The 25,434-nt window shown below is 39.3% G+C and overlaps 1 protein-coding gene across 2 annotated transcripts; it reads left to right on the forward strand.

The window, feature by feature from the left end:
• Window positions 1-9,019: 9,019 nt before the first annotated feature.
• LOC103470944 (uncharacterized) lies at window positions 9,020-23,442 on the forward strand. Of its 2 annotated transcripts, none has more exons than XM_008419670.3 (4): window positions 9,020-10,124; window positions 12,387-13,010; window positions 18,512-18,577; window positions 21,940-23,442. In XM_008419670.3, the coding sequence occupies exons 1-4, from the start codon at window positions 9,973-9,975 to the stop codon at window positions 21,944-21,946; spliced, it is 849 nt and encodes a 282-aa protein (XP_008417892.2). In that variant the 5' UTR covers window positions 9,020-9,972; the 3' UTR covers window positions 21,947-23,442. The 2 variants fall into 2 exon arrangements, with proteins under 2 accessions (XP_008417892.2, XP_008417893.2); XM_008419671.3 differs by having other exon boundaries at window positions 9,021-10,124; window positions 18,515-18,577; window positions 21,940-23,440.
• Window positions 23,443-25,434: the final 1,992 nt, after the last annotated feature.

Below are 25,434 nucleotides of genomic sequence, written 5' to 3' on the forward strand. Positions count from 1 at the left end.
GGGCGGGGCGTTACTCCTCTATCCACATCGAAGGGCATTTGGAAGAGGATTACAACGATTTGTTCCACTGTTTGAAGCATTTTCTTTTACCGTTTTGTTGTTGTTGCAGTACTAATTTGTTTTCCTTTTGTTTGATTTATTTTCTTTTGCATTGCATGGCTTCTTTTTTTTTTTTACTAATTTCTTTTGCATGTTTGGAATAACTGAACTTGTCCGTCCTTTTTTCCTTATGTGTTCCTTTTGTTCCAGGGACCGAGTCGTAGGCCTGAAGCCTCATTTTTAAAAAGGATTGTTTTAAGAAATTGTTAAATAAAATATTGTGCACTGCTATGTCTGTGTTCGGGTGCATCTTGTCACTTTTAAAAAAGATCTCCACCTGCTGGTCACAATTTCATCAAAGATACCAGAGTGAATAATTCCTTAATATTGATATATAAAAAAAATACTAGTTCTACAGGCAGATTATTTCACCGATAATAAAACATTTTCAGTGAATGTTATAATTGAAATAATCTGCCAGTAGAACCAGTATTTCCTTTTTTTTAAATCACTATTAAGGAATTACTGACTTAAAACAAGCTCCTATATCTCATCGAAAGGTTACTTGTAAGTTAGTTTTGTCTTATTTGAAGTAAACTAAGATATTATGCACTAAAAACTAGACAAATAATACTTGGTGACATTTTGTGTTTTTGCAGAGCTTTCACTATTTCTGATTGGTTTAGACCACGATGTGGGCCTAATGTATGTCTGCTGTTGAACCACTGTAAAATGTTCAATATTGGAGATTTGTTTTTTTCCTATCAAACGACTGATTTAATCTCAGAATTTATTTTAAATGCGCTGTGGAGTAATCACGCTGTATTTGGGATTAAACTGGCTGCACTCTAGAGCACTAACTCAGCCAGACAGCAGCCTGGATCAGACGTTGATTAATTACTAGATTGACGAAGCTGTTACACACCTGCGAACCCAGAGTCTGATTTATGTGTTATCAGCTCTCAAGAAAGGTTTTTTTTTTTTTTTTTTTTTGCTGTTTTTTTTTTTGACTGAGTATCTCTCCAATCAAACCCTTTCACGCAGGAAACATTCACAGGAAACACAATTGTCACATTTACAGTAGTCAGAAAAACACCAAGAACAAGAACTTGCAGCAAATACATGAGCTGAGAGAGAAAAAAACGACGTGTTTTGCAATAACATCAAACAGAGATCAAAGGCTGACTGAGTTTCCAGAGATGCTGTGGTTGCGTTGTGGGTCATAATTGCACTTATTTGCAAAATCTAATAATGTGGGTGGGAATTGGAGATACTTAGTGCGTTAAGTGCATTGTCCCAACGAGGTTTCTATAAGTGGATTTCTGATGAAAACCACAGAAACTTGGGTAACACTTTATTTGAAGGGGGGTGAATAAGACTGATATGACTGTCAAAAAACCTGTCATGAACATGAATAAGCCTTCATGAATATTTATGACTGTTGTCATAAAGCGTCATTTGGTAAATTATGACACTTTTAATACAAAGTTGACATTATTCAAAATGTCTTAGTTATGACAACTTGACATTAACCAAGAAATCATTACTGAAATAAATTTGTTATAAAAGTATTACTGATTACTCTTTAAAAATTAGGTAACTTTATGTTATTAAAGGTAAAGTTTAAACAGAACTTATTCATGTTCATGATAGGAGTCATGTCATGTTTATGAAAGTGTCATGACAGTCTTATTCACCCCCCTTCAAATAAAGTGTTACCGAAACTTGACTTGTTTAACTTTCCTAATTTAGTTAACTTGCCTCCACACTTCCAAATTATATATCTATTTTAAAATGCTGATATAGGCTTGTGACAAATTTTATTCAAAATACAAGAAAAGTATTGTATTGTTGTGGTTGTACATATTGTCACCTCTGAGTTTTATCTACAGTGTGTGGAAAATAATTTTTTGGTAAATTTAAAGGTCCTGGTGTGAAATATTGATGGAAATGTTGGAACCCAACAACAAGATCTTCTGGTTGTCTGGATAGTTGGGTGTTAGCATGTTAGCATGTTAGCATGCGGTTTCTGTACGCATGTTGCTGGCCGCCTTCCTTCTTAGCCTAATAGAAACTAACAAAGGAACATTTTAAGATGTATTTTTACATCTGTCTTTTACGTAACACAGGGTAAATTTGGGTATTATCAGGGGATTACGCACAAAAAGGACTGATTACAGGTAATATTGCTAGTTTTGCTAATTGTTAACATAGGACTGCTTGATTTTAATTAGTAAAGGCCTGAATGTCATCTCTCTGTCGCCTCTGCTGCAATAAAGTCATCCTGTGAATGTAACTAGCTAAAATTGTTGTCAAGCAAATTTAAGCACTTTAAGAAATTGGTATCGTGAATTGGTCTCAAATCTCTGATCAGTGCATGTTTATGCTTAAGAGCTTAAAACAAAATTTATATGGCGCACACCTGGAATGTTCTGGGTGATGTTGCCCAAAAAAATTGGCCCGCCACAAGAAATCTCATTGTCGTTTTTGTTTCAGGCCTAAATTTTAACACCATGCTCATTGTTATCTCCAAAAGAGAGAAGGGGCTTCTTAAAGAGACAGAGGCCCAATTTCAAGACGTCAAACTGCAAAGTCAAGTTTCTTTTAGATCCTGTTGGATAGATACAGCATTTTTATAGGAGCTGAAGGCGACATAGTAACTTGATGGAGCTATGAAATAGCACTCTGTGCCCGGAAGATATAACACCACCCCTCCACCATTGGCTTTGTTACTTGGCTTTCCAGACATAAATATTTTTGCCATTTAAATGATTCCCCTTTGATGTCATTGAAAGCACTTCGTGTGTATGTTCATTGCTACAGAAATAAACTTACAGACAGCTGCAGTAATTCTACCAAAGGGTGAAGGCCACTGCTCATAAGTGTCTTAAATTTAGATTTTATTTTCAATGAGTGATCCTTCTACCGATCTGTGAACTCAGTAAACTATTACCTAAAGAGGGAATTATTAGCTTGTTCTGTTTAATAAGTGGATTGAATTAATTGCCTCTTCTCCTCTGTGATTGTAATTTTTATAAAGTCTTAAAGAGAACCAGCCAACGAATGGGAACCGTCGTTACGTATGCACTCACTACAGAGTTATGATGGAAAGACTGCGTGTCACACTTGGTTATTTAGTCAGGACCACTTGTTAGCTTTTGCTTACATGATCCAGACATAGAGCATATTTGAGCCGAGCCCAACAGCTTTCCGGCTTCTGCAGCGGCACAAGTTCTTCCATGGAAGCAGCAGCCAGTTTACACTAATCATAAAGTTATACAATCTGTGTGACTTCACACCGGTGGAAAGCTGTACGCTTTCTCCTGCCGTTATCAGTAGCAATACAAATGACAACAGGACCGCTTTGTGGACACAGAGCACAGACTCTCTTTCTACCTGGGTGGTGCTGACAGTGAGAGCTGCTGTCTTTGTGAAACGAGACAAAAAAAAATCACCTAAAAATGTTCTTTTAGCAGAACTGCATAAGAGGATGTTTATTTGGGCCAACATATCTCTGAAATGTATTGATTCTCAGTTGCAAAGTTTCACAAAAGACAGTTCAGCAGAGCATCACCAAAAAGCTGCGGTGGTTTCCGAGCAGCTCAGATTGTGCAGATAGTGCAACGCCGCGTCAAAGCAGCAAGCTCTGCCTTTTGTCTGCAGGAGGCCAGCGGGTCACGAACAGCAACAACAACGCCGTGCATATTCTGAAGAGGATAGTCTGGTTTTTTTGTTTGGAGAAAAACGGCCTGAAATGGGTTAGCCAAAATGCCAAGAGGCATGGCAGCTCTTCACCGTGGAGGGAAAGTCATGAAAACGACAAACTGTCGGGCCTGCCTGCGAAGCACTGTATGTGGTGGGAAACATTAACCCACATTTAAACACGTGATTAAGGTCAAACAATGGTGGTGGCTTTTTTCAAGATGCTGTTTCTTTTTAAAATACTTTCAAAACTTTTTCTGTTTTTTTTATTTTTTATTATTATTATCTTTACTGTAAATTGAACTTCTGTTTCTCAGCCTCTGCTGCAGAACAAACATAATCAATGAAAGAGTTATCTCACAGCGGACGCCCCCGGTCTGAACGGGGCAGATGCTGCAACCGCTGGTTCCATCCGGTGTTAATGGGTTAAATGGGGGGTAAAGTTGTCAACACTGCCTGCGGTCAGGCTCTAATTCAATCAGTGGCATCAAGTCAGTCTCTAGTTGTTCTGTGGAATCAACAGCATTGACTCTGTGACCACTTAAACAGCCTTCCCGCTGTGTTTTTTTCTCTGTTATTCGGTTTTTAATTGCAGTACATGATTCACAATCAGATCAGTCATTATGCATTATAGATATTCAGTCCCAACAAAACACTTTTCCTGCTCGTGCTTCCGATTAACGTACCCAAGAAGGTTTTTCTGTAAGTGATGATGTAGTTGTACCAGTAAGAGTGAGAAAAGTGTAAAGTTGTGTCAGTAAGGTTTAAAAACTCAAAAAAAAAGGTGATTTGCCAACATGAACTCTCAATACGAAGAAAAAAAAGTGCATTTGGTTTTCAATCAAGACAATATCATTACAGTCTATTGAATAAATATCACAAGAAAAATATTTAGGAATAATTCTGGATGCTCAGTTCAATTTTAGGAGCCATGTTGATAAAATCTGAAAAACTGTTAGATCAAATATAAACGGTCTAATAAACATTATTAGAAATTGTTTAACACTTCACTGTGCAGAGATGTTTTTGAACTCAATGATCCTCTCACATCTTTCCTATGGAGCTACTGTCTGGTGTCAGACTAGTCAAACTAAAGTCAAACCATTAGCAAGTCTCTATAATCGGGCTTTAAAGGTTTTATATCAAAAGCCAATCAGATTCCATCATTGTCACATTTTGGCTAAATAAATTGTAATCTTTTAAAGCTGATTTTTAAGTGTTTAAATGGACTTGCACCTACACCATTAAGCGACTGCATACAGAGACTGCAGGGCAATAGCAGATCTAGCGGCTTTAGATGGAAATTTTAAGGTGGAAAAACCACTTTTGTTCAAAGTGCTCCGTCCGTGGGAGGATCTGCAGTTTGGAAATCACTTCAAAGTCCGTAACCAGTTTTAGTCAGTTCAAAAAACAAACAAAACTCTGGTTATGTCAAAAACAGAACTGCATCCATTTTTGATGTTTTATGTTTCACTGTTTGTAGATGTTGTCAACATTATGTTGTGCTATTTTAAATGATTAGCACTTTAATTTTCAGAGCTTCTGTTTAAAAGCCCATCTAGGGACAAATGCTGCGAATTAGCTGCTGCTATTGCACGATGATGCAAACATGGGACAACTGTTCTGTTCAGTTTGTCTTTGTCAATGTGTGTCTGTCCCTATCAAATGAACTTAAATAAATAAATAAGGTGTTTGTAAGAATAAAACAGTATCAGACAGGGAAACAGGTTTTTATTGAAATTAAATTAAACACAGACATCCACAACTACACTAGTTTAAGCAGAAAAGTTGAAGTTTCTTCTCAGACTGGACAGACCTAGAGCAACCATGGAGAGTAAAATGAGTTCCCAATCTGGAGAGAGCCAGGCCGTCACCATCGACACCTTGAGGGGAATAATCCATCCTCTGTTCCTCAACTTGACCTCAATGGAGTAGATGCGTCTGGCTACTGGAGACCCAGCTCGCAGCACCACCTGCATTCTGGTCAAGATTTTGGGAGAAATCTTTTTAGCGTTTTACATCTGGCATTCTGGATATTCTCCCAAAAGATAAACTCTCCACTGAAGCCGCCGAAGCGATCGTCGACAACAAAGTGCCAGAAGTGTTTGCAAGAGTTGTAAAGGTCAATGGAGACTTCAGTACCGACCACACTGAAAAGTTAAGCAGGCTTATCGTCAAGTATGTGGTTGATATTGAGTTCCTCAGACTCCGACTATCTTACGAGAAGTCCCATGACTCATGACGTGGTTGAAGAAACCAAAGTCATAATAAAGGAACTTTTTGTTAGATTGCACGCTTGTGAGGAATCCAAGAAGGTAAGGAAGGTTTCCATCTTCTCGAAGATCAGAGCTGAAAGTTCAAAGCTCAAAGATCTTCCAGGGAAGACGAAGGGATTCTTCACAAAATTCTCTCACAAACATTTGGCGAAAGTTGCTCCAACACCAGAACAGCAGGAAACTTCTTCCACTGAAAAGATGCCAACACTGGGCAGCCAGGTGGAAGAAGAGACAGTCTGCAGGGGACTCTGGCATTCAGTCAGCCGAAGTGAGGGGGAAAACTTCCCCCATGGAAGCCTTTGTTTATCTGGCTATCCTGGCAACTGAAGATCTACAGGAAGAGGAATCAGAGTCAGAGCCAAGGTTTGATACTTGCACTAAAACTAGACCAGATTCCAGAGTCCGGCAGAAACAGGAGAAAAACTTCTTCAGGGGGAGACTGAAGAAGTGAAAATGACAAAAATGGCCATGAGAAACCCTGTCAGCAATCTGATCAGGAGGATTGTTGAAAAATCAGGACTGAGCTACCCTGCAGGAAAATGTCATGCCATTTGTGATCGGCTGTTTGAGAAACTGTGGACTGAAATTGAAGGTAGAGTCCTGAGCATGAGCCCAGAGAAGATCACCAGCCAAGGACCTGCTGGAGAAGTGGAATAAGGCAGAGAATATTTTCATTTTCCTGGATTTAGGGCAGTCGATATTTGAGGAAATTATACTGTCATATATCACACTTCAGATCTGAAACGTCTTCAGATTTGATGGGTTTAAATGAATTACAGCCTCTGCAGTCCTTTGGAAGTCCACCTGGGGACGGCCGGGTTGAGGTCTGAGCCTCTGTACAGGTTTCCTCTGGACGCTCCAGTTTACCCACAATATGTCCAATGAACCTAGCGTTCATTTTGGGTTCAATGGTGTTTCTTTAGCAACTGAATGTGTGTGTGTATTTAATAAAGTTAAATTCCTGAAGAAGAATTAATGTTTTCACAAGTTTCTTATTATTAAAGTTAAGTTTTTCAGCAGAGGCAGTATACATTTTTTAACTTATTTTTTAAATACTTTACTTTCAAGGATGGCAAAACGATTTTGTTTGTTGGTCATAAGGTTCGGTTTCTATCCCATCTGACCAGAGTTTCTTTCTTCTTGTGGAAAACTAAATGAGAGATTATGTGGTTTTCTTCTTGCCACTCTTCCATTAAGGTCAGACCTATGGACTTTTTTATAAAAGTTGAAATGTCTCAGAGCTACCACAAGCCTCTTCTCTGATTAATGCCGTTCTCTTGCCCTTCCTGTTTAAGTTTTCCGTCTTGAAGTCATCTATCTAATTTTTAATAACGGGTTGAAAAGAGCTTGGGATATTGTTCTATAACTTTATTTTTCTTTATATCTTCTACATTATTCCTGATTTGTCTGATGCTGTTTGTTCACCGATAACAATTTTTTTACATTTATGTTGTGCTTTGTGTTGACCTGTAACATAAATTAGCAATAATATACAAAATAAAATCTCCCCCCCAAAAAAAGTGACAAAATGTGGAAAGCTTTCCGTCCACGCTTTGCGTTTACATGTTTACCAAAAATTGGATTGTAGAAAATAAACGTAAGGACAAAACAAAGTCCTCGTGCACCTGTTTGTGTCTCATCCAGGAGATCGTAGGAATGTGGCGTGAAGTTCGCTGGGAAACACAAACAACCTCTCATTAGTAAACCATCAGCCATAAACACCAGTGGAACTGAAAATATTCAACATTTCCTGACACACCTGACTGTTTACATTCTTTTCACTTGGTTCCCCCGCAGGACCCAGTGGTCCAAATCAAGCCATCACTCACTGATTTAGTGAGCTAAGCTCGATCCAATTCATCTCAGCAACAACAAAAGCTTAATGTCAGCTCTGCAAGCCTCGACACGGAACTGCTTTTCTTCAGCGCTTTCCCTAATATTAACCCAACACCACTGTAATTATAGATAGAGTAAACAGCTCACACTGTGTGAACGTGTTAAGTTCTGTGTTTCGACGCCGTGTGTTCATGTTTCAGGCACTCAGCAATAATCATAATTTATGCACCGTACAATTTTGATGGTGTAAAACTTTTGAGTTTATTGACTTAAGCTAATAGAACACAGTTTTAACCACAAGTAATCCCACCTAACACCAGTTAAAGTCTGTTTACCATTGATGGGTCAACATGCAAGAAAGTAAGATTGACACTGATTACTTTCTACACCACAAAACTGTATTCTTCTAAGCTTCACATTGTTTGTTTAATGAGTTTAAAAAAAGGGGAAACTGTTTTTCCTGTGAGAACGATAATGTCAATAATGGTTCAGCTGATTAAAACCCCACGCTGTGAGAATGAGATCTGAGATTTAGGACAGGTTTTAATTTGAGAACATAAATTAGGGTGGGAAAGGGAAGATTTCAAATGTTTCATGTGACAAACTGTAAGAAAAAAAAAATCATTTTGGATTCCAGGGAATCTGCTCGTCACTAGAAGACCCGGCCATTTTCAGGTTCTGACGTGTTTCCGTCTCAGGAACTCAAGGGAACAGGTGCATTGCCACCCTGGTGTGCCGTCACATTCAGACTGCCGCTCTATAGACACACTGCCCGCTCGTCTCTGTCAGACAGGACAGTAGTGGGGGCCTCTTTGACTCTCAGGGGCCTTCACTTTGGGTTTTCAACTGCAACGGGGAAGGGTGGGAAATGTGAAGATTAATGTCTTGATTGTTTCCCTTTATGGCAGTTTTTATATCTCTGATGTGCCTTTTATTATGTTTCTAAACTTTTTATGGGTGGTTGCATATGCATGAGAACAACAGATTGCCTCATAATTTCCTCTGGATTAATAAAATACCACAGAATTCAACTTGTTTTAACTGAACTCAGCCCAACTTAACTTAACCCTACTAAACCTAACTTAATGCAATCCAACATAATCCATACTCAGCTCAACTCAACTCAACCCAGCGCAGTTTAACTCAGCCAAGCTCAACCCATCTCAAACCAATTTAACTTAACTGAATTAATCATTTGAAACAGAGAAAAAAACAAAGTCCAGTAGAGCTTTATTTATATATAAGCTAAAAAAAAATACAATGCAAAAATAAAAATTCCTTTACCCAAGTGTCTCGTTATGGACCAGCCAGGTCTTGGTGACCCGGTTCTGGTTCTTGCTTAGCTGAGTGGTTGGTTCATGGCATCTCAAACTTCCTCATGTGGAAACAGACTCAGGTGAGTCCAGTCAATCAGGAGGGGACTAAGGTCAATATGATGGGTCATGTAATCCAACTCAAGACTTACAACTATAACTGTGTTTCGCTTCTGAAACACGACTAAGTCAAAAGGCCGAATTCCTTCTTTAGGGCGTCATCCCGTCCTGCAGGGTTGTGGTGGTGAGTCATTCATGTAGTTCAGAGGAATGCATCAAAAAGCTGCAGGATGGAAGCTCTACATTACACAATCTGACTTGTTGCTCTGTGATGTCAGATAACCTCACAGATGTGAGGTTAGGGAGGCCTGTCAACACGCATAGTGTGCCACAGTAAGCAGAGTGATTAGTCATTTCAGGGTGACAACCACATCATGTTTAGCTACCGAACTGTGATCGCATCCTTTTTGTTGTGGATACGACTGCTGTGCCCTGAGGAGCGAACGACCAAAATAAGGCGAGACGACAAAAAAACCGCCCTCATCATGTCTCTAGTTCTGCACTCTGCGTTATTTCCACTTGATATTGTTTTGGGGGGAAATGAATTTCTTGTAACAGCTCACACCTTAAGGTTCCCTCCGTTCCTGCTCCAATCGCAGCTCCTTCCTTCTTTTAGGAGTTACCTGGAAAACCGACACAAGCCCACACAGATGCCAGCTGAGTGGAGCAGAAGCCTCGGGCAAAAAACATTTTTTGCACAATCATGAGTCACATGTAGACAGGTTTTGCTCGGCAGGCGCGATGGCATGTGCAGGCTGTTCAGGTGGAGCCACAGACAAAGCAGAGAAGGCTCCTCATGCACTTTTATTCCCCACACCGCCACACTGGAATTATGGTTATTGTGGAGAAGTTGTGAAACAAGAATGGTGAGCTTTGACTTTGACCTACCTCCACACGGGTGAGTTCTGATAAACAGCCGAGAGGAAAATGAACTTGTTAAAAATAACGACCCAGGTGGGGGATGGGGGGTGGGGGGGGAGGTTGAACTTGTCTCTAGGGGTTGAGAAGATTGCAAGTTGGCGTGACCTCGGACAAGGAAGTGTGGGGAGATGTTGAGATTGTTGATTTAATCTAACCATCGTAGAAATGGAAACCTCATGCTCTCATCTGTAGAACTGCTGAAACGTCCCAAGGCGTTGTCTCCAACTTTGAAACGTTTCTTCCTCAGGTCTTCAGGGATAAAACCTGGACGAGTCGACTGTCTTTGTTGCCGCACATAACCTGATTTATGCAGCTGTACTTTAACCTGATAGGCTTCGTTCAAAACGGTCTGATAAACCCAACACTACCAACTAAACACTAACACATTCCCACATTTTTTACTTTTATTGGAAAATTATGAGTTTAATCTTGTCAATATAAGCTTAAAATACCATAAAGAGAGGTTTGTGAGACGCTTCAGGTCTTAAATGTGTAGATTATTTTATAACAAATAAATATACAGTTTAAAGCTATAGCTGAGGCTGAAAACTTTGACTTTTAATTGCAATCCAGCTGCAATTATGTGTTCTTACAGTGATGTAGAGCGCTTTAAACAAGTTTTCACACCACTTCAGCTTTTTCTAACCGCATTGCAATCACAAACTTAAAAGTAATGTATGTAATAGACCAACCCACAAAATGCCAAATGGTGTAGTAGGACAACTATGACTGTCAAATCTTTTTAGAAATAAAAATCTGAAAAGTGTGGCGTATTTCTGCTCTCTCCACAACTCTCGTTATAGGTAAAAAAACCCCCAAAAAATCAGAATCACAACAGAATTAGAGTTGCACTTTTCTTACATTGTTGTGGCTCTTAACTACTTCCAAGCTGACAATTTTGGCCCACATGGCAAAATGTTTACACACATGTGGTCAAGATCAAAACTTGTTCATCTGTTAAAGTGGCCCAGTCAAAGCCCAGACCCGAATCCAGCTGACAAGCTAACTTGGAAAATCTTTAAGCACAGACACGTTTCTTCCGATCCGACTGAGCTTCAACTGATAAGCAGAAGATAAGAAACTGTCTTTTTGGTAGGTATTTCAGAATTAAATGTATTTTAAAGTACTTAAAAAAGAAAAATACAAGTACTGACTCAGACGCAGAAATACCCAAAAACTGCAAAAGTAAAAAGTAGCTTCCAAAAGTAAAAACTACTCAATTAAGAAAATACTAGAAAAGTATTTAGTAAAAAGTCTGCTCCAGTACTGTGTAACCGATCAAAACACCAATCATTTAAAATGTAAAAATGACATCATCAGACGGAGCAAAATACAAAGTTATGTGGAAATTTTTGTATTTTAAAGACCACAGTGAAAATAATTCCAAATAACTAAATCAGGCAAAAGAAACAATTTTTCTCTATTAGTTTCTTTCTATGTAAAACTTCTGAAACTTTAACAAAAACCACAGGCATGTGTCTGTATACATTTCTGGTTAAATTCACCAAACACAGACTTAGTTTGAATTGGTGAATTTGGTTAAAAGTTTAATGAAGTAAGAGTAGCGATGCTTCACAGTAAAGTTACTCAAGCAGAAGCCAAAAGTCCAGTAAATGTAGTGAGTAAGTGTTCTTGCGACAAACAGCATACAACATTGATTAGACGTTGACATTTTAATCTCAAGACTTCAACCACAGAACAACGCTGACTCATTGATGACATCTTTTCAACATTGGTTAAGTGGCTGATTGATGATTGGATGGTTGATCCACCATCAATCATCGACCTTATGATCAACCTTTTCCTGTGGGTTGTTACTACTCAACTCTGCTCAGGCGTCTAAAATCAAATACAGGCCACTTTTTTCCAATCATAAAAGAAATCTAAAGCTACAAAACATTACTTGAGATGGTCCATTGTATAAAATAATAAAAAACCACTGAAGTTTATTGTAAAAGTGAAATACTTTTGCACCAATAAAGTAAAATACATGCATGTTTGTGTGTACTTATCTCTGTGTGGACAGAATGATGGTAGGCTGCTAGGCATGTCATCAGGGTCGGCAGAAATAAGCTTTGGCTCCAGCCTATTCCTTTTTTGGGGCTAAATTATGGGTTTGTTTATTGTTATTTTCCTGTTTCCCGTGTTTAATGTTGACAGTTTACCAGGATAAACTAAACTGAACTAATGAGGTTACCACCCCCATCTCTGAACTAACATTGGTTTAAACTGTGTGCAGATCTCATGAAGCCTTAAAGTCGGTGTGGAAGCTGAGCTCGCAGTGCTGGCCCGGTTCGGTCACAGAGGGAGTCCTCTCCTCCTCCAGAGGCTGGCTGCGGCGCTTCCTCATGCTCAAGCTGGTCACCGTGCTGCTCTTCCCCTACGGCGACGAGCTCCCCCTGCTGGTCGGCTGCGTGCTCAGCCTGCGGGCTCTGCAGCTGCTCCGCTCCCCTCACGTCTCCACCAAGCCGTCCACCGTCTTCCTGCTCCAGCTGGCCCGGACGGACGCGCTAGTGCTGCTGCGCTGGCTCATCCGGCTGGGACTGACCGTGGGACTGTGGGCCGAGGAGGAGGCGGGAACGAGCCGGGCTCTGAGCGCGCTGAGCGAGCAGCTGCTCGAAGCCCATCACCTGGCCTCTCTGCTCCTGCTGGGGCTGCTGGGGCTGGAGGCCACGCTGCTGGCCCACTGGCCGCTGCAGACCCGGAGGTTCAGGACTTCCCAGTGGGCCCGGCTGTGCTGCCGTCTGACCTGGGGGCTGGTGCTGCTGGAGCTCGTGTGTTTGCTTCACGCGAGGCTCTCTGAGCGGCAGACGTACCTGTCGACGCTGCCCGTCGTCTCCCTGGGCCTGAGGAAGATGCTGTGGTTCGTGAATTCGTGGATGCATTACACCGTTTACAGTTTCAAACCACAGAGAAGGAAGAGCTCGTTTCATTAAGAGCTTCTAAAAACTCAAAAGTGTTTCCACTCTGCTAAAACACCAAATTTTACAAAGTACTTTGTGGTCTGTTTTTTTTTTTTTTTTTTTTTAGTACAAACACTTGAAATAAGAGCAAGCTAACTTAGAATTAAAATTAAGTTAGCTTAATTTCGGTCGTAAACCATAACATGGAGGGGCTTTATAGGAGCTGGATTTGATTTTTAGTACTAATTCTGTTGGGAGATAAATTTTTCCCATGTTATAAGATACTTGCACTAAAACTAGACCAGAAATGCTTGACTTTATGTTTTTGCAGAGCGATTTATTTATAGATAATTATGTTGATTTATAGTCAAATAGTGTTTTCATTTGTTTTGAAGCTTATCCTGTTTTTTTGTTGTTGTTGTTTAGAGCGTCTCTTAAATTCATTCCTTAGTGTCAAATTTAAAACTAATGAAAAATCTTTTAAGATTTTATTGGCCCAAATAAATAGGCAGTAATGTCTCTCTATAAGTTTCTTATGATTGTAGATTTTTATTTATTTATTCTTTTAAAGCTTAGCGTATTGTAAAGGTCATCTAAAGCCATTTCCTGCTTATGTTTTAAATCTCCTGTTTGTCCAGGATCTGGCTTGCACAATCCAGCATTATCTGTGGTGAATCCAGTGATTGTTTTGTGCTCTGACGCAGAAGATTATGAAATTATTTTTTTGCCAAATTGCAGATGTTTAGCCCTCTGGCAGACTATTTTCCCAGGACTCTCCTTAGGATTTTTTTTTACATTTATAACCAGTTACTTGAATTTCCCCACTGGGGGACAATTAAGGGTATTTCTATTCTATTCTTGTCTACTTGACTAAAAATGCATGACTTGATGAATGTAAAAGCATCTATAATTTATTCCTCATATTGTGTTTAAGTATTTTTAACTTGTCTTCTTCCAGTCAAAGGTCTTGATGAAATATAACATCTTGTCCATTTGGAAGGTTATTTAACTTTCCGATGGGGTAAAGGGTAAAGATGCTCATGTATTTACTTCCTCTTGATCTGTTTAACGAACATGGCAGAAATTTTGCTGTCACAATTTGTAATTTAAGACGTGTGTTTTTAAACGATGCTGAGTGAATAAAAAGACCTTGTGAGATGAATTATGCACACAACAGGTTTTATAACAAAACCATCAATAAACCACCTAGAAAAACACTGTAAAAAATCAGCTGTTTTCCTGCAAAAATTACAGATGTTAAGTAATTAACTCTTCTAAAAAATTATGTAAAATTAAGGCTGAATTACATTAATAATCTGTTAAGTTTATAAAATCTAATGTTAATTTTGCATAGCAGTGTTATATATAAAAAGTATGGCATAAAGTGACTAATATTTTTTGTAATTTTAAAATCAACTGACAAAAACTTTTGTTTTTACAGTACTTGTCACGATAACAGAATTATCTTATAACTTCTACAATATTTTTTTCTGTTTTTTAAATTACCATTTGCAGTCTTTTTTTTAAAAATAATTTTGATTATACTCGCATATTGTTATTGTAAAACCAACATAAACATTTTATTTAACAGTTCACAAAGGTTTCTGCAAATTAAATCAAACGTTCACGTTTTCCACTTTACTTTTCTGTTGTGATTTTACATCATTTTCAATGTTAATTTCAAAGAGTTTTTTTTTCTTTCAGTGTATGAGTTATGCATTATTATTATTATTATTATACAGACTGAATATTTTCTTGCAGCTTCACCTTCGTACCACTGGTAAATCGTGGTGAGCGTTTGCGTTATGATCATTGTGTAGCAAATCAAACATGTTTATACTTTACATTTAGGAACACAGATGCCAGAAGTAACACTAATAAAAATAGGTTTTTAATTTTACTGAACATGGACGTCAACCTGAGGAATGAACTTTGTTTTCTCAAAGTATCACGGAAAAATACTCTCTGTCTGCCTCCTAATGATTATCCAGTCTTTTCACTATTCATAGACTGACGTAGGGATTCTCTGATCCCAGCTATCGCCTCGGGACAATACGGATTTAAGCTTTTTTTTTTTATTATTAGTATCGCTTTCCCTGACTTAATGTCATTTTGCAAGCTGTACTCCAAATACAACAGCATTCTTTGCAGCCATTTTTAACGATCGTGACCTGTTTCATTTGATTGCCTTCCAAAACTAAACTTCAAAACGAACACAAAATGAAATAAAAGTCTTCATAACCTTACATTGTGCCATAAATTGTGAAATAGAGACAGAATTGGCAGCTGCACCTGCTTGCGTTAGACACATTTTTCCTGATTTCCCCATCAGAAAGCAGCTGAAACGCCAGCCGATGAACTCGATGACAGAACTCAACGTAGTGCAGATTAAATATAGTTTTATTTTACATAGCACTGGTTTTACAGAAGCATCATACTGGGTGATCGGAACATGCCTACGGGTCGAGCTGTTTTTACTTCCTCGTCAACAGGACTTTCAAATTTTTCCATCCGAGATTTCCAGAGTTTAAATTTCAAAGGCCTTGGGTGAAGACCTGCAGCTTTTAATCACAGGCTATGGCCTCACTTAGTCACCAGGCTGGTTTCTTGAGATCACAGCAGCCTTCCCACCTGTTAAATGGACAAGGAAACAATGTTAGCGGCTACAAAATAAACACGCCTTGGCTGTAGGGCAACTTTCCAGTTGCCCTACTCTAGCAATTCCCCGGCACGGCTTTTACGCTAACGTTTTTTCATTTAATTTTGTTTTAACCTGACATTCAGGCTCATCTACTTCCTCCTTTCTGTTCCTCGTGAATCCCCCTCTTTCCGCCTGTTTCCATGTCTTTAGACACGATCCAGAGTTCTCCACCTACCCCACCCTCGCGCTGTTTAGTCATACGAGCGAGGTTCAGTTTTACATTTCCCTATTGATATCTTTTTAAAGTAAAACAAAGTGTGTGGTACAAAGAGTTTAAGTGATGCATCTTCTTTATGCACTTTAATGAATGTATTGTTTTCCAGCTGCCTGGTTTCTGATTTGCTAGCACACACAGAGACTCTTTGGTGTTTCTGACGGCAAAAATGCACACTGACGACTCAGATATCAGCTGTTTCAATCATGCTGCGCTACAGCTTGGCTGCTGATGGCGAAACAAATCACCAAAAGAACCTGATGTAAGTACTTGCACCAATTTATTTCACATTTTATTACACAACCAATTTTATTACCCAATCAGTCAATCAAATTTTATTTGTAAAGCACATTTCAGCAGCAAGCATTTCAGTGCTTTACATAATAAAAAAAAAAACAGCATGTGACATTGAATAAACAGCAAGAAAGAGAAATAGATTTTCTAACCCTCTGGGACTTTAGTCAAAAACACTGTTTGACAAGGACTCCAACCTCTATGTTTTTAGTTGAAACGCTGTCAACTGGGACTCTAAACCCCGTAGGACTTTAGTCAAACGTCGTTTAACTGGGACTCTAACCCACATTTTATATGAGTGGGGGACAGTAACGGCGCCTCTCTGGGGCCGGGGGGGGCTTTACATCATTAAAACATAAACAGTGAGAAAGAGAAATTAAAAGAAATTAATAAATTGATGAATAGTAAAAATAAAACATCGAAGACATCAAAACCCACACTCTAATCCTAATTTAGCCATAAGCAACTTAAACAGGTGGGTTCTAAGTTGAGATTTAAAGGCACCCAGTGTTTCAGCTGTTTTACAGTTTTCTGGAAGTTTGTTCCAAATTTGTGGTGCATAGAAACTGAATGCTGCTTCTCCTCGTCTGGTTCTGGTTCTGGGGATGCAGAGCAGAACCAGAACCAGAAGATCTGAGGGGTCTAGACGGTTGGTACAGTAATAACAGATCTTTAATGTATTGTGGTGCTAAACCGTTCAGTGATTTATAAACTAACATCAGTATTTTAAAGTCTATTCTCTGAGCTACAGGGAGCCAGTGTAGGGACTTTAAAACTGGTGTTATGTGCCCTATCTTCCTGGTTTTAGTGAGAACCCGAGCAGCAGCTTCTGGATCAGCTGCAGCCTTTTGATTGATTTATTAGTCAGACCTGTGAAGACGCTGTTGCAGTAATCAATGCGGCTAAAGATAAACGCATGGATGAGTTTCTCTAGATTGTACTGAGACATAAGTCCTCTAATCCTTGAGATGTTCTTCAGGTGATAGAAGGCCGACTTTGTGACTGTCTTAATGTGGCTCTGAAGGTTCAGGTCAGAGTCCATCACTACTCCCAGGTTTCGGGCCTGATCGCTGGTTTTTAGTTGTAATAACTGAAGCTGTGCATTGACTGGTTCGCTCCTCTTTAGGTCCAAAGATAATTATTTCAGTTTTGTTTCTGTTCAGCTGGAGAAAGTTTTGGCACAACCACACATTGATCTATTCTAAGCATCTATTCAGTGATTGGATGGGTTCAGAGTCACCTGGTGACATCGTGATGTAGAGCTGTGTATCATCCGCGTAGTTATGGTAGCTAATCTTATTTCCTGTTATAACCTGAGCCAGTAGGAGCATATAAATATTAAATAGGAGGGGTCCTAGGATTGAACCTTGGTGTACCCCACATGTGACCTTTGACCTCTCTGTTGAGAAGTTTCCGATTGAGACAAAGAAATTCCTGTTCTTTATGTAAGATTCAAACCAGTTGAGCACTGGACCGGAGAGTCCGACCCAACTCTCCAGTCGATTCAGTAGAATGTCATGGTCAACAGTGTCAAAAGCTGCACTGAGGTCCAACAGAACCAGCACTGTGGTTTTCCCACAGTCTGTATATATGGATGTCATTGGACACTTTTACAAGGGCCGTCTCCGTGCTGTGATGAGCATGAAAACCAGACTGGAAGGAGTCAAAGCAGTTTGTTATTGTTAGGAAGTTATTTAATTGTTTAAAAACTGTTTTTTCAATAATTTTTCTAGCAACCAAAAACTTGAAATAGTGCACATTCGTTGAGTGGACTACTAACAAATGTGCACTTGTGAATAGTCACATTTGTGACTATTAACAAGTTACAAATGTGTTAATAAAAGAAATTTTAAAAATATATAAATGCATTTATAAATAATGCCTTATTTATAAATAAATGCAAATATATTTTTTATAAATAAAAAATATTTATGTTTTGTATAAATAAAAGTTATACATTTGTGTTATAAATTTATAAAAAATATTTTTTCTATAAATCAATGTATAAAAATAAACTAATTTATTTTTATTTTGCAAATAAAAATAAATCAATGCGCACCACTTTTCAGATCTTTGTATTTCCCTTCATCCGGTTTTGCGCTACTTTGTGTTGGTCTGGCATATAAAAAGATGTGAGAAGGTAAATCCCAGAACCTCCAGGTGCCATGTGTACAAACAGGGACTGACTGTAGTCTCACGGTTTAAGCAGCTTCAGTGTAACCGCTCTTTCCTGCCATTTGTGTTATGTCCAGCAGGTGGCAGCGGAGAACAGCTGAGCAACTTTTCAAGTCATTACCAACAGACCCAGGACCAAAGAGGTAAAACGTTTGAATCAAGTTCTGGTTAAGGTTTGGGTTAGAAATATTCTATTTAAGGGTAAGCGGGCTATAGAAATTAATTTAAAAAATGAGTGGGAGTCAATGTAAAGTCTTTGTAAAGATAGACATGCATGTGTGTGTAGAACTAATCAATTATGGTTGAAAATGGAGGAAACGACATTCTTCCTTCCCATGATGCTCTCTGTTTGGCAGTTGGCAGCTCTACACAGCTTGTGTTTGAGAATCTGCCGTCGCTCACATGTGAACAACTGACAGATTTTGTTTGGTTTTCTGACATATGATAGCTAATATATTTATTCAGTATTTACAATCAAAAACCATGGAATAAACATAGTCGTATTATAGATCACTATTGAAAAAATTTAAAAGAAATATTGTCAAATGATCACATAAACACGATTATTGCTGGATATATTATTATTATTATTATTATTATTATTATTATTATTAGGGGTTTTTGTTTTTGGTTAAATTGGTGTAATGATTGTTCATCACTATAGTTCAAATTGAAATAGATGCTACATTGATGGGTCGACTATTAAATCTGGGTTTAATTGTTATATGTCTGTATTATTCAAACAATCAATGAACGTTTGCGTAGGTGGATAAGGAATGGGGATGTTGGTGATACTTTCACCATATGTGGCTGTTGTTTGCAGATGCAAACATCTGCAAACAACATGTAATGTTTCCCTCCAGTTCAACGAAACCACAGTGAGATCACACTGATAAAGTGAGAATGTCGCTTCATGAGTAAGAACCGCCAACCCATACCTTCTTAGCACGCTATGTGTATGAACTGTACCTTTGAAAAAGTCTAAACAGGTTTGTGTTGGAAAGAAAACACTTCTGAGTAACTGGACTGGAAGAAAACAACATTTCCATTCCTCAACCGGTTGCAAGGCGACGTTTCCGTGTTTAAAATGTGGCTGCAGAACAGGTAATATTTCTGTTGTAACCTCTTGGGTTCAGGACAAACCACTCCACTAAATCTGGGCCAAGAAAGTCTGTTCAGGTTCTTTGTGTTGGTCGTCCACGAACATGTTAAAGTCAATTAAATCATATCAGGTCTCTTCAAATGTGTCGATAGTCAACAAAGTCCAAGATAAGTCAAGCCAGGCAGATTTGGGTTTACAGTCAATCAATCAAGTTTATTTGTGTTGCACATTTTGGTAACAATGTAGTTCATATAGTCAACTGTGAAACCAAGAACAGATATCATGAAATAACGAAGTTTATCACTTAAGATAATTAATCAAAATAGTAGAAACACGCCAAGAAGGTAATCGGCAAATTACTATTTTTCCCAAACAGATACTACCCTGTACACTGTTGTATCGTATTTTGGAAAATATAATTTGTTTTTCAAAAATATTCTGGAATAAATTAATTTTTTAAACTTAAACCTTTCAGGTAGTATATTAACTAATTGTAGCTTAACTCTAAATATGTCTGTGATTGTGCAGTGAGGGCTCCTCCCTAGGCCTGTTTATTGCCTTTCTCTCTCTGCAGGGAGACACTTGTCAGTAAATGTAAATGAAGCCCTCAGCTATTTTAGGTTGCATCATTAAAATTGACGGAGTACGTGACTCTGAGGAAAGACTTTATATTTAAACTCAACAGTCAAACAAACTTCCTCCACCCGTTCAGGATCCACCAGGATCGCAGACTCGCATTGCCGCGGCAACAATGCCAGCTATTGGGCTATTTGGCTAAAAGAAAGGCCTTTCAGCCTTATATGGCGTGGGTGGAGACTGATGGCTTTTTCTCACGAATAAAGCAAAGAAGCACATTAAAACATAGAACTTCATCCAAACATAAAGACACAACAAGGTTAAACTGGCTGGAGTGAGCCGTTCAGATTGTTTCTAGACATTTTTGTTTTGTGAACAAAGAGAGGAATGTGGGGAGTAATCACTGTTACCCAGAGGGGTGATCAAACTGAACAGTCAGCAGGAAATACAGTACTACACAACACACTTCCACGCATTCAGCCTAAACATAGGCAATGTGTTGCTTCATGCTTTTAAACGTCCAACAGGTGACAGGACTGGAGTCTTTTGATTTCCATTTAGATTCACTTAAAAGCAGAAGAAAAAAATCTTCTGATTTCTTCAAAGACTGCAAATCTTTTGCTGAATTTTGAAGATTTCAAACCCTAACTGGTCAGGGTTAGGGTTAGGTGTAAAAGAGATAGCTGGAGAGAGGGGAGATTGCTTTGCAGCAGTTACACAACAGGTATCACGGAGACGACCAGCTCTGTCTGCACAGGCTGGGGTCAGTCTGGTCAGTCCGTCTGTCTCGCCTCTCCGTCTGTAAGAACACGCTCTGACCCACAGCTGCTCAAGCAGAAAACCCTCCGGCGTAAAGCCTCCAATCGACCTCAGTCTGCAGCTTTACGGAGACGGACGGCGTTGATGGTTACCGCTACTTATTTATTTGACAAAATCTGATCGTCACAGCTGAACTGCGGGGCTACAGCATGATACTACCCAGGACACAACTCTGTCCTCGTGTTAATATCTGTCTATAAAGCCCCACAAAGCTCAGGACTCCTGCGCTGGTACAGCCTCGCTGCCTTTGTACGGCTCTGTTGTCAGGGCAGAGGTATGTATGGCACAACAGGGCTGCCCCCAAACCCTCCTGGAGCCAGTGAATGAGGATGGGCTGAGGCGAAGGGAGGGCAGCAAAGGAAATACACTCATCATTGCATTAAAGGAGAGATGGACAGAGGAGGAGAGGATGGAGGGAGGGCGGGTGGCGGAGGAGAGGGGCTGCAGTAATAGGTTTTTTTTTGTTTTGGTTGGTGTGACTCACAAAGGCTTGGCCTGGTTAGACTGCTTAGTTACCGTTACCAAACACATTACCAGCCAGGGGGCCAGCGTGAGGACTGAGGGGCATTTCTGTTCTTCAACCTAACCTGGTGTTAGTTATGATGAGGCTACAAAACACCTGTGACCTTTGACCCTTTGCAACGAAGTCACTTAATCACGCGAGGCGCCATGACAGACGTCGGAAGTGAGGGACGGATCTGTTGAAACAGAGTAACTGCGATTGTTTTTCCAATTTATTTCTGCCAACTTGGAAACATAGTTGCCACGGCTTCTATTTGTTCTAAGTCCAACTAATTTGTCTGTGGAAGTAGCAAATTTATTTGGGGCTCATAGACGGCGGTATTTACAAAAGTTGGAAATAGCTTAGCATAGATACTGACCCATAACGGCATTTCCCCGTATCCCCGAGGAGATTTAACCCTCTGGCAGTCCTAAGAGATGGGGTCATTTGGACCCTCTGTGATGTCACATGTGCTGTTACAAGTTTTTTTGTGTGTATGGTTTCAGGAACTGACGGTCTGATGGGACAACCCCCCTGCTTCCCGCCTGTCCAACCATGACATTTGCTGTGCCCCTTCTGAGGATCACGCTAAGACCATGAGAGAATTGAAGACCTACAAAGTTTATACACTCACCATTTTTAATGTACATGCTGCATTAGTTCCAGTGAAAAGTTTGAGAACCCCTGGGCTTATATGATAGTGGCGCATTTTCTCTATGGTTACTAAAAATCAGAGGCCTACCTTCTCTATCCTGCAATATTTGATGGTATGTTACTAAATGTACTTATTAATAAAATAATAATAAGTACGGTAATCTTATTATCTTCTAAAGATTGTTCGCTGCAAATCCACAAACTGCTAGTACTTATGATTGACAGCTGCCTTCTGTTGTCGTTCTGCTTCTTCGACAAAAAGTTTACGCTAAAATTCGGTTTGGGTTCTTGTCTGTTTGTGCAGCACTCTGACCATTTCTGGAGTGAAATCATCTAAATGAAAACGATGTTAGGCTACCAAAGGTCTGTTTTTTTAGCAAACTTTACAGGAGTTGTTTTGACCTTCGGCGTTCAGAGTGGGTTGCTTTCCGAAGAACGTGACGTCACATACAAAAGGTCAAAAGAAGAGGCAAAGGTGACCTCTACCAGTCATAAGAACATGAAATCATAGTGGGAAGAAAGTTTAGTGTTGTGTGGCGGAGAAGATGCTCAGAAAACATCTCAACGAAACTTGATCATCTGTTGATTTGCTTTATGTGATTATTTTTAAAATGACAAACGCTTGACTCAAATGGAGAAGAGAAAAAACCTAATGACACCATTATGGGTTGTGGAAAATACTTACAGGAAGTGGAATGTTTTCTATTTTTTTAAAGGAATCTAATGGAGATGTCTTAAGTAGCTTGGCACTTCACTTTTGAGAGTAAATTACATGTTTGGGTTAGATGAGTTAGATGGCACTTTACTGAACTCTAATGTGGGAAATTGTATTTGGTCCAACAGGGAAGATTTGGAAATGTACATTAAAATGTTAAATCCTTAGAAACATTTGGAATTTTAAGTTGTGAGCATTACCAAGTTCTTTGTTCAAAACTTTAAAGTCAAAGCATCTCAATCAGACTTTTTGGCTAAGACCACTAAAAGCACACTTAGGTACCTGTACAAATAACCATAAAGGTTGAAGGTCATACAAGCACGTTTAAATTTTATTAATGTAACATGTCCACTATATAAAAAGTTTAAGTCTCCAGGACCAACTAATCTGGTTTAATAGTGAATGAAGAGGCCTAACAATTAACACAATGAGTGATACATTCTGAACCCTTTCTTTAAAGTTTACATTTTTAGCATCCAGTGAGAAAGAAAAATATTTGACACACATTTATAAGGCAGTGTTTCCCAACCCTGGTCCTCGAGGCACACTGCCCTGCATGTTTTAGATATTTCTCTGCTTTAATATGCTTGATTCACGTAATTGCAGTTCAGGAACACTTGTCAATTGAAATCAGCAGTGCTAAAACAAGGTAACACCTAAAACATGCAGGGCAGTGTGCCTCGAAGACCAGGGTTGGGAAACACTGGTCTAAGGAAGACGAAAGCACACAAACCGTTTTTATACTTTCGTTTCACGTAATCAGAAATTGAATCCCCTTGTAGAAGGCAAAATGTGATACTCTTCATCTCGGACATGTTTGAAGTACGGAGATTTATTTATTTTTTTTTTAGTACCGAGTCCGAGGAGAGAGGCTGTCAAATAAGAAATGTTTCACACCAGCTTTGCAGGCTTTCAGTCAAGCAGACAGGCCCCTGATCCAAACTGACCCCTCTATATTGGAAAACGCTTTAAATGGCTGTGTAGACTAAACAAAGTCAGAATTTCTCTGCTCACTCCTAAAAAACCAAAGTGTTCTTAAAAAGTACTTCCTGCACCGTAGCCCATTAAAGACAAGAGCTGTCTGTCCGTCCAAGACTGAGCGCTGCGTATACATTCGACCAGGAATTTAAAGAATGGACTTTGTTTTATGGTTTGCTTATAAATAGGGTAGTCTTCAGTTTCTCCAAAAGCAATCCCTTCAGTGAGGAGATAGGGACCATTTGTCTGGAAACATTACTTGGTGAACTTAGTGGTAAGGCTATGTTACTCTGATTTATTATGCGCCTTCCTTCACATGTTGTTCTGTTCAGAAATGTTCACATGTGACCAGTCTGAGGTTAGCATTTATTAAAAATAGGCTATTTAAAGGGGCAGTATTACATAAAATCAACTTTTTGTTTAGCTTTATATCATTTTATAATGTTATTCCTTCATCAAAAAAACCTGGAGGGTTGCCTTGACTCTTTCATGCATGTTTGAGAAATCCTTTAATCTCCATGGCAACCATTCAGCTGTGCAAAACGCCTGGTTGGACTTAGCTCCGCCTTTGAGGCACAGCTACTCCTCTGAACTGCAGTTTCCAAGTTTTCGCCTCTCAGAGCGGGCCTGCCCCACTCAGCTCCTTCAGATTAGCCAGCAGCAATCAGCAAACACTGAGCTACTTCTCAGTGCTACGCCGATAAAAACGTTGTTAAAGGGTTAATAGAGGTGCCATGTTGTGATGACTTCCTGTAGGCGGAGCTTCAGAAAGAGCAGAAGCTTCTTTGAAATTAGACAGAGGTCCAATTTCAAAGTGGTAAATTACACAGTAAAATTTCCTTTAAAGGGGCAGTATCATGTGTTTTCTCGGCCATATTTCTAAGCACAACCAAGTAACTATGTCACCTTTAGCTGTTGTAAAAGTGCATATGTCAAATATTCCTTAAAACTCAGTCACTTTCCTAAAATTATTTTTAAAAAGGTTGACATTTAGGGAACAATGTAGTCTGTAAGTGCTCTGTTTTGATAGTTTCTTTAAGGACCCAGAAGGGAAGAATAAATAAAAAAGAATATATAATTACCACCATAGGGTTACCATGGCACAGCAGCCTCCATATATGTCATTCATCCCCGTTTATAAAAAATTATATCTTGAAAGCAACATAAGAACTTGTAAGAATGAGAAAATGTGACCTTGATTAAAGAAACATAGCCCATCATGATGCAATGGAACACGGCTCCACACCATTCATCCCATTAAACACTAACTATTCAAAACACCATGCAGTGATGCAACAGGGAGTGATGTTTTACATTTAAGCCTTACATTTAGGCCCCACACAGCTCCTATCTTTCAGTGCACTGACATACCCGTCAGAAGAGGAAGCAGTGTAACGATAGTTTTAGGTGTAGCGCATATCAAGTTCAGCAAAACCTAAACCTATGGAGGAATTATGTTAATCTGTTTTCATCACAGTGTGTGACTCATGCATTCACGAACACATGTTCCTCAACACCAGTAATTAAGGAGGCTTGAAGGCTTGTGCTGGTGTGTGTTGGGCCGTGTGTGTCCAGTAATGTGTGTCTGACTTCAGTAGTGAGCAGGATGTCCTGTCCTCCCTGCTGCTATTGTGGAGTGGTCAGCATGCCAGAC

The sequence above is a fragment of the Poecilia reticulata genome, chromosome 10 (genome assembly GCF_904066995.2).
Source record: "Poecilia reticulata chromosome 10, P_reticulata-male-v2, whole genome shotgun sequence".
NCBI lineage: Eukaryota > Metazoa > Chordata > Actinopteri > Cyprinodontiformes > Poeciliidae > Poecilia > Poecilia reticulata.